Source organism: Ostrinia nubilalis, chromosome W, assembly GCF_963855985.1.
Source record: "Ostrinia nubilalis chromosome W, ilOstNubi1.1, whole genome shotgun sequence".
NCBI classification, from domain to species: Eukaryota; Metazoa; Arthropoda; class Insecta; order Lepidoptera; family Crambidae; genus Ostrinia; species Ostrinia nubilalis.
Genome location: NC_087118.1, coordinates 9,514,794 through 9,524,887, shown reverse-complemented (window position 1 = coordinate 9,524,887; position 10,094 = coordinate 9,514,794). Strand labels below are relative to the sequence as shown.

At 35.5% G+C, this 10,094-nt stretch overlaps 1 protein-coding gene across 1 annotated transcript; it reads right to left on the bottom strand.

Moving 5' to 3' along the window:
- Positions 1-4,054: 4,054 nt before the first annotated feature.
- LOC135086264 (uncharacterized) lies at positions 4,055-8,286 on the bottom strand. Its single transcript, XM_063981068.1, has 2 exons — positions 7,816-8,286; positions 4,055-7,520 (listed from the first exon to the last, which is right to left on the bottom strand). Exon 2 carries the CDS (start codon positions 7,512-7,514, stop codon positions 5,076-5,078), a length of 2,439 nt encoding a protein of 812 aa, XP_063837138.1. The 5' UTR covers positions 7,515-7,520; positions 7,816-8,286; the 3' UTR covers positions 4,055-5,075.
- Between the last annotated feature and the right edge of the window lie 1,808 nt (positions 8,287-10,094).

Sequence of the window (10,094 nt, the reverse complement as noted above, 5' to 3'; positions counted from 1 at the left end):
TCATTCATTCATTTGTCATTTTTAAATGTATTTTTTTTTTGTGTAAATCTAAAAAAAACAATATGCCACTAAACACCGTAAGTATACTCCATTAAGGATTCATTTCACATCTTAAATTTTAGTGTCTAAATCTCAGATCATGGAAAGAGAATAGATTATGAAGTCGCGCGTAACTACAACGAGAACCAGTGTCCCCACATTTCCCCCACCACAGCTCCCACACACACATTCAACTGTGTAAAAACAAAGCGACTGAGAGTCTACGACAACATGTGCAACCGGCTTAAAAGTGCTGTGATTGGCCAGAAGGCGTGCCTTATGGCCAATCAATGGCCGCGTGACGTGACGCACACTTTGAAAACGCTAGTGAGAGAACAAAGATAAAATGGAGTCGACAAGATATCGATACTTTAAATCGTTAGGGGCAAGGCTCGAAACTGGTTTCACAAAATGCTTATGTATGAAAACCTTTTTATTATTATACGTTATTATTAACTACTATCACGCATTTACTTTTTAATTATGGCGATCTGCGTACCGCATATGTTTATCAAAAATAATGCCTATATTAGGCTTTCAACTAGCTCTTATAGTAATTACATAGTTGACAGTTACTAATTACTTCTACTGTTATTATTTTTTTTTAATCTTATAATCGCAAGTAACACATCATTTTTTTATTTAAAATTACAAAATAGAAAATTATAATTTACTTCTATTTATCGATAATAGGAAACCGCATTAGAACACGAGCACGGCACTATGTTACGACTGGCACATGCGGCCGTACTGTGTATTTTCACACTGTGGGTATACTGAAATCAATTTATATTTAACTGTCAAATGTTTCTACAATAAACCAGTCATTGCCCAGACCTCGGTGTATTATCTCCAGTATATAATAGTAGTCTTTGGTGTATTTACTACGTCTCCCGTCCTCTGCACCTTTACATGGCGCAGCCGGTAATAATTATCGAATAGTAAAAAGAAGAAACTCAATTTTTGTGGTGACATTAATAGACTGTACAAACAAATCAAGTAGTGAAAACCGTAAGAAATGCAATCAAGCATGCTTAATTTACAACCGCCTCCTCCATTTTATTTTGAAAATGACCTTTTGAGTGTAACGTCCGGAAATTTGAATAGACAGTGGACGAAATGGAAAAGTGCGTTTTCAATCTACTTCAAAGCTTGCCAATTGGATACTAAGCCTGATGATGTTCAAGTGAGTATTTTACTTCACATAATTGGTGAAAAGTGCCGCGACGTTTATGAGCAGTTCGGAGATGAGAGACCTAAATCTGTGAAGGTATTATTGGAGAAGTTTGATTTATTTTTCTTGCCGAAGAAAAACCTAACGATTGAACGACACAGATTTTTTACACGTAATTAGCTAGAAAACGAAAGTGTAGAACAATACGTTTTCGAGCTGAACAAGCTAGCGGCCACTTGCGAGTTGAAAGATCTCAAGGATGAACTCATCAAGGATAGGCTTATATGTGGGCTAAGAGAGGATGCCTTAAGAGAACGGCTTTTGAGAGAATCTGAACTCACACTAAAGAAAGCATTGGACATATGTCGGATTGCAGAAATGTCTCGGGCGCAAGCGGGAAAAATAAAAACGGAGCAGGAGGACGGGGGATACCAAGAGAGGAATGTTCATCAGATCGAAGAGGATATACACATGGTTCAGCAGCGGGGGCGCAGAGCGAGTTATAACGGTCAAGTTTGCCCTTGCCAGGCGGCGAGAGGCGCCCGCGCTCGTACGGTACCGCGCAGTCGCAGGGAAACAAAATCCGTCCAGCGATGACGTCATCGGATTCAAACAGACAACCGTATCGTGCAGTGCGTACGTCTACCTCAAAGTGTAAATATTGTGGATTAAGTCACGAAAATGATAAAGTAAGGTGTCCAGCATACGGCCAGCGGTGCAATAAGTGCAATAAGCCTAATCATTTTGCGAGAATGTGTCGTGGGCGGGTGTATACGGTACGGGAGGATAATTCGGACCAGGTACGTCGATTATACAGTGTTACTAAAAATAGCGATTGGTTAATAGATATTAAAATTAATAATTGCTTAATTAAATTCAAACTGGACACTGGAGCTGATGTGAACGTTTTACCTATAAAATATGCACTGAAAATAGGTTTACGAGTCGATAAAATATCTGAATCAAATGTAAAATTAGTAGGATATTCAGGTGATTCGATTAAGGTTTTAGGAAAGTGCATGTTAAAAGTAATTCACAAAGATAACTCGTATATATTAGATTTCATTATAGTTGATGTGGCTTCTCCGCCAGTGTTAGGGAGGATATCTTGCGAAGAGTTAAATTTAGTAAAACGTATTGCCAGTTTGCAGAGTGAGGTGTCTAGCACAAATATATTAAAACATTATAAAGATGTATTTGAGGGATTTGGTTGCCTTCCCGGCGAATATAAAATGCAGTTGCGTGATGACGCACGCCCCGTGGTGCATGCGCCGCGAAAATTAGCTATAGCCTTGAGAGACAAAGTGAAACAAAAGTTAGATGAAATGGTAGATCAGGGAATTATTGCTAAAGTACAAGGGCCAACCGAATGGGTAAATAGCATGACAGTGGTGAAGAAAGCTAATGGTGATTTACGTATATGTTTAGATCCCAAAGATTTGAATAAAGCAATTAAACGTGAACATTTTAAATTACCTACATTAGAAGAGATAACAGCAAACCTATCAGGAGCAAAATATTTCAGTACGTTAGATGCTAAACAATCATTTTATCAAGTGAAGTTAAATGAGGAGTCTACAGACCTCTGTACGTTTAACACTGCGTTCGGTAGGTACAAATTTTTACGTATGCCATTTGGTATTACTTCAGCATCAGAAATATTTCACAAAAAATTGTACGATTACTTTGTTGATATACAGGGTGTTATTTTTTTTGTTGATGATTTATTAATTTATGCAAATAATAAAGAAAATCATGATAAATGTTTACGCAAGGTTTTAGAAAGATGTCGACAAATCAACATAAAGTTAAATATGGATAAATGCAAAATCGGTTTGTCAGAGTTAAAGTATTTAGGGCATAAAATTAGTCAGCATGGAATAAGTCCGGATGATTCACGTATACATGCGATAAGTGATTTACCTAAACCTACGAACATAAAGGATTTAGAAAGATTTTTAGGGCTAGTAACATATGTTGGCAGTTTCATACCTAATTTGTCAGAAAAAACACACACATTAAGAGAATTATTAAAAAAAGAAGTCGAGTGGCACTGGAATGAGCATCATAATAAATGTTTTGATGAGTTAAAACAATGTTTAATTAGTCCACCAGTGCTGCAATACTATAGTTTAGAAAAGCCCATAACATTATCAGTGGACGCGAGTCAGTCAGTATGGTTTAGGCGCATGTCTGTTACAATATAACAAACCGGTTTGCTACGCATCCAAGTCGTTAACAAAGACTGAGCAATCTTACGCGCAGATCGAAAAAGAGCTTTATGCATGCGTGTATGCGTGTGAAAAGTTTTATACCTATATTTATGGGCGTTGTGATGTAACCATCGAGACAGACCATAAGCCTTTGGTGAGTATCATCAATAAACCGATAGCAGGAGCTCCGCCCCGTTTGCAGATGATGTTATTGAGACTGCAGCCTTACACTTTTACACTTCAATACAAACCAGGTAAGTATTTATACAGGGTGTTAGGTAAATGGGTATATGAGCCGAGACTAGCCCATGTTAACATACTCATATAAATACTATAGGGGAACCTGGGGAGGGTTGATCACCCACTTTGATTATGTACTCTATTTTGTTTATTTTTTGTAGTATAGGAAAACTTTTTAAGCTAAACGATTTGGAAATTATCTATCTATTGATAGTTTGAATAAGAAGCAGATTGTGTCACAATTTAACTCATTATGTATTGAAACTCCTGATTGTAAACTTTTACCATGTGTCCCCAATATTAGGGAGACTTCTTCACCCTTGTTTGGGAGCCTTGATCCTGGGGGGATCAAGTCTCCCAATTGCGTGGGAGACGTGGTAACCAGATTTTTACCGTGTCTCCCCACGACTGATTATCATTGACTAAGTAACTCTATTTGCACTCTACAAAGCATATAGAAATAGAAAAACACACAACAAATAGCTATGTACCATACCTAGCATTGCTACAAGTTTAATTCCCACCAGTTAGATAACTTGATCCGCAGGGATCAAATCACCCATGATTGGGGACACATGGTAAACAGATTTTTAGCACGAATGTCAAATTCAGAGGGTTGATTCCTGTTTAATTCATTAACTTAATCCTTAGGAAATGAATTTGTGAGGAAATCAAATTCATGGTGATTCATGTCTTTTAATGATTAAATAGGGAACTGTATTATTTTTCCAATAACAACACATTTTTAGTGATAATTTTTTTACTATCCAAATAGTTAACATTCGGTATTAGAAATTGAAAACAAAAAGTTTCTTCTAAAAATTAAGCTTATCTTTATAATAGACATTTTGACAATCACAAAGCAACCTTCAAATAATCGAATATTATTGTCATTTATCATTATCACGGTTATAGATTCAATTATTTTTAATAGAATAATATTAAATTCTCTTTCTATTGTAACTAATTCTAAAAAATAGTACCATTATTGAAAAATAATCTTCTAAACTATATGCTTAACTACAAGTAAGTAGTAACAATCGTTAATATTAGCTGACCAGTCCTTCACACTATCACAATCAGTCTTAATAAAGGACTATGTCCATTTTAATTATCGTTATCATTTGGCTTTAAACTACAAATATATAAGCTTTAAAGGTTATTTTAACAAGTTGACTTACTTCTATCAGAATTATTATCTCAAAAACTTAAACAGTCGAAGATCAAAATCGACCAAAACAAAAACAAATCTATATTATCAAAAGTAACAATTACGTACTTGAGCAACCAGTCTCATACGTTTTAATCAGTCTTAACAGTGGTAACTGTTATCGGTCTATAAAAAATATTAATAACTAAAATTTATAACAAAACTAGGTAGAGACGATTATCCTTGACTTAAAAAACTTTTACTTTTTAATATTAAACTGTCTGAGCGACTTTGGGAATTCAAAGGCACCTACACGTCTTGAAGATGATTTGAATTGGGGCGGAGGAAGCTTTTTTACCACTTGATACTTTCCTATCATACTAACATCAACTCTTTCAGGCCATTTAAACTTTTTTTCGTCAATTTTTTTTGCGAATTTTACGTCCAAGCTTGCTAAATACACCTTCATAACTTGGCCTACGAAACGATGCACTAAGTTTTTTTTAGATGTTAAGTTCACCACAACCCAATCACCTTTACGAACATCCTCATCATCGCCGTCGTCATTTTCTTCAGACTCACTTTTTTCATTTTCATCATCTTCTAATACATAATCAGAATTTGGTGATGGTGGCATGACTATATTTTCTTCATCGGAAGAACTCGTTTCTACATTTCTTTTTTGTTTCTTGTCCTTGTTTAGATTTCTTTTTACTGCTGTGGCTAACTTTTTGCGTTTCTTTTCTTCTCTTTCACGATGCTCTTTTTCTATGGAGTCTTTTTCGGGCGTATCCGTCAATATTCTTGTGGCACCTTTCTTTCTTCCCTTATTTGTATTTTTTCTAGGTCCAGCCTTGGGATGCGGTCGAATCATAACTGGACTTACATAAGTTGAAAGTGTTTTTGAACTGACGTTGGAAATATTTGCGGGTATAGATAAATTAGGAGTAAAAAGGTCATCAGAGCTAACCACAGCCGTTGCAGTTAAAGTATTTTCCAGAATAGTATTATCTTGAATTATTGAAGGCTGAGTAGCAGACGACAATTTATTAACAGCCCGAAGGGATTGCTGAGTCAAGCTTTGGGTTTGGTAAGTGGCAACTGCTACAGAATTCTCTTCTGAAAGTGACAACTCTGATGCAATAACAGGAAGTGATTCTCTATTCTTATCTGCATCTGTAAGTAACTTCTCGAGCCCGTCTTGTTGAGGTGGAGGCGAACAATTAGAAGTGATTGATGAACTTACAGCCGTATGAGAGGTTTGAGTTGCATGTGATGATTCTGGCAAATAATCACATAATACAATAGGTGGACATGATTCCCTAACTTGTGTATCATGTTGCAGCAAATCGACAGTCACAGAACTTGCATTTCCGTCAATAAGGGGCTCTGTTGGATGGTCTTGCTGATCTAGGGTTGAAGCAGATGATTCTCTCTCTCTAATATCATGTGACTCTTCAGGTCGATCTGTTACATACGATGATAAGAATTCGTCATCTGTAAATATGTCTGCGTTCAAAGGGAAAATTCCAGTGATCTCAAAACTTTTGGTAATATTCCTTGGAGTCATAGCTAGTGGATAAGCTCTTCCTAATAAGCCGCTTATGTCATAAATTGTGATTGTTCTCCCAGGATGTGTAACCATCCAATCATCGCAGGCTGTGTCATAATAAGATTTCAGAGTTCCGAATAAAATGCGGTCGAGAGGCTGCAGCTTCTGCGATGTGTGTGGAGGTATGGTTAACAAATGAATCCCATGCTCTTTGGCATATTTAACGGAATCTATGCTAATATGGCTTTCATGGTTATCAAATATAATGAGGGAGGGGTTTTCTTTGGATGATCGGACATGTTTCTGAAAGTGTTTTAAATACTGTAAGAATGTTACAGCATTCATCCAACCACTGGGATTTGGAGCACCACTGGTTCCTGGGGGACCATTATCAAGCATCCTGTCTTGCCAATTTTTTCTGGGGAATATCATGAACGGTGGCAAATGGTTTCCAATCGCATTGATTGCGGAACAGACCGTGACAAGCTCTCCTCTTTCAGCAGATGTAACCTTAGATACTTGTTTTAGACCACGACAAGCTACAATTTTTTTTGGTTTATGGACCGTTGTTACACCGGTTTCATCTATGTTGTATATTTGCTGTGGATCAAAGTTGTACCTTTCCATTAGGCTTTTCAAATTATCAAAAAATGCTTTAACGTTGTGTCTATTGAAACTAGTTGCTCTGCTTAAGCTTGTAGCCTCTGGTTTTCTGAGTGATAAATTTTTATGGCGTTGCATGAAACCCCAGAGCCAATCATAACTAGCTTTTTTTTTGACTTCCCAATTGTCAGGAAATTTTTTGTTGTTCATTTTGACAAACTGATATGCTAAACATCGAACATTTTTTGGAGTAAGGCCATGGTACAACTTACTAGCTGTCTCTAAATACATTGACAACTCTTTCTCTTCGTCGTCTGTAAATATCTGTGATCGCTTGTAGTTAGGTTCATATTTTATTTCTTCATTTGATGTTTTTTGTAATCTTGCGTATCTTTTTAACGTCATTAGAGGGACACCATATTGCTTTGAAGTCCCCTTCAATGTTTTTCCACCTAATACTGCAGCTACAGCATTTTTCAATTTTTCCTTGTCTATCGGTTTTCTCTTTTTTGATCCCTCTTTGGTCGTATATTTTCGCGGCATTATTACCTAAAAAAATACATGTAATTATGACAGGTCTGTAAACCCTCTGATTTTTCAACGCCAAGGTAGACTTGATCCCTCTCGGGGACACATGATCCCGGGATCATGTCACCCCCAAAGAAAAGGACAAAGTCTCCCCAAACATAGTGAGTTTATAAACCATGCCGTACTCAAAATGAATGTACATGTATTTCAAGTGAATCAAAGCTAATGTATACTCAAATAAACTACTAACAAAATAAACATAGTCACTAATAGCAATTACTTCATATTTTAATAAATAAATCCGACTAAAACTTACCGAAAATTAAATATCACACCACGCGAATATTTCGCCGTCCGCCATTTGCAAACCACTGACATTTGTCAAAGAGTGCTATGCTAGAGAGTGAAGTTAGGAATGAAGGAATCAGTGTTACCAGCTTAAAAAAACGTATCACGTTTGGTAAAACTTTTAAATAAAGTTACCAAGTGTCCCCTAGGGATCGACCCTCCCCAGGTTCCCCTAGTGGTGTCAGAAAGTGGATATCGTAATATTTAATAAAAAATATTTTCCCATACAAAACTAAATAAATTATTATTATTTTAATTTTTGGACAGCCCTACGATCGCGCAACTCCCTCCTAGGTCAAACGTGGTCAAATGGTATTTCATTCACAAATTTTGACGCGAGTCGGCACCGCCCACTTTTATTATTACTTTTGAACCAATTCTTCACTTACCTCTTTTTATTGACTCTGCAAGCAATCCAAGTTATTCAGGGGGTAACACAGTGGGTAGACACTTCTCATACAAAAACTAGTCTCTATATGTAGCAATTGATATACAACCTTATCCCTTAAGCAATAAAGTGCATTTTGGATTGATTTCACTATAGCAGGGGAACCCGCGGATCAATACCACCATACTAAAAATAATTGTTAGTGTCCTTATGTTGGTAGTATTGTTAGTTTGACAAATGAAAAAAAATGTCTGTCAATTGAGTTTGAGTTTTTAACCGGCGAATTGATTCGTGTGAAGTTATTTTCTCAGATTTGGTGCAATATTACTGTAAATAAACTTTTCTGTCGTTTACGTTGAGTTGATTAAGTTCCTCCGTATCGGGCGTGATAAAGTTTGCTGTTCAGTGTTATGTTTTTTGTGAGATAGAGACTCTTTTAAATAAGTTGTGTTTCAACTTCTACAGAAGTTTAAACTCTTATTTACTTTTCTGTTTAATGGGTATGTTATCTACTTACTTGAAATATTAGATCTATTACAAATCTATTTTTCATTAAAAACAACCCTATGTGATGAAAATGTAAATGTACTTTCAAAACTGGTAAATGCATGAACCAGGGCATTGACACTGGTTGGAGAGAAATTATAGGCTTTGTTTAATTAATACCTATTTCATTTTAGGCTTCTACTGATAATGGAGAGTAGAAACAACAAGAAGTGCGTTATTTGTAATAAGAGGCGAAGTCGTGGTGGATCACCCTTACTTTTGAGTAGATTTCCTCTGGATTCTGACCGGTAAGTTACTAATAACACTCATTTATTACAAGATAATTTTACTGATTGTGTAAACTTAAAGGCTGGGATTAATATTTTTAATCATACAGTAAATAACCATAACCAATTTTTAATTTCAGTATTTTGTTTAGTACTCTGTAAATGAATTGTATAACAATACTAAAAGAAATTAGTTGATGAATAAATTTCAGTTTGTTATTCTTTTTCTTTTCTAATAGGTATTTCTTATTTCAGTTGTCGAATGTGGGTTAAAAATGCTGGCATAGAAGACTTAGCATATGTACCTATTGAAAAGTTACACCAACTTAAGTTTGTTTGTGGTGGGCACTTCACTCCTGAATCCTTCAATGTCAAAGGAACTCGGCTGAAGAACTCAGCTATTCCAACACTGGAATTGAGCAATCCCATCTTGCCAGATGAAGTTTTGACAGAGTTTCCTCTTCATGTAAAAGACTCCAATAAAGAAAACCTCAAGACAGGTATGATGATGACTTCAATTATTTTTTTAAAATTTAATTTACTTTCTATCAATTTTTCTGAATTATTTAGATGTCTTAATTAATTTTCTTTGGTTTCCAAAACAAACCAACCGAATGCAATTTAACAAGGTTCTTTCTTTGTAACCACAAACATGACTGTGTTGTATGCTTATCAATAAATAATATATAATTTCAATTATTAATTATGTCTATACTTTGTTACAGTTCTTTATGATCATTCATATTGCATTCCAAAGAAGTCAAATCCAGTTGAACGAGGTATGTTTATCTAAAATTATACTAATAATATAAAAAGGAAATATTTAATTGTTTGTTTGTATTTGATCGGCTCCGTAACTCGAAGCCAAGATAGCCTAAAGTGCGGGTTAGAACCAGGGTTCGAGGATATATATCAAGGGATATATATCAAGATATATATCGGATATATATCCGATATATATCAAGCCGGTTTTGATGATATATATCAACTTTTAAAATTTGTTACTGTATTTGTACTTTTTGACATAAGATTTTTAATTTTTGGGTTGATTTTGCCGTATTTGAAAGATATTTTATGTTTTTGCTT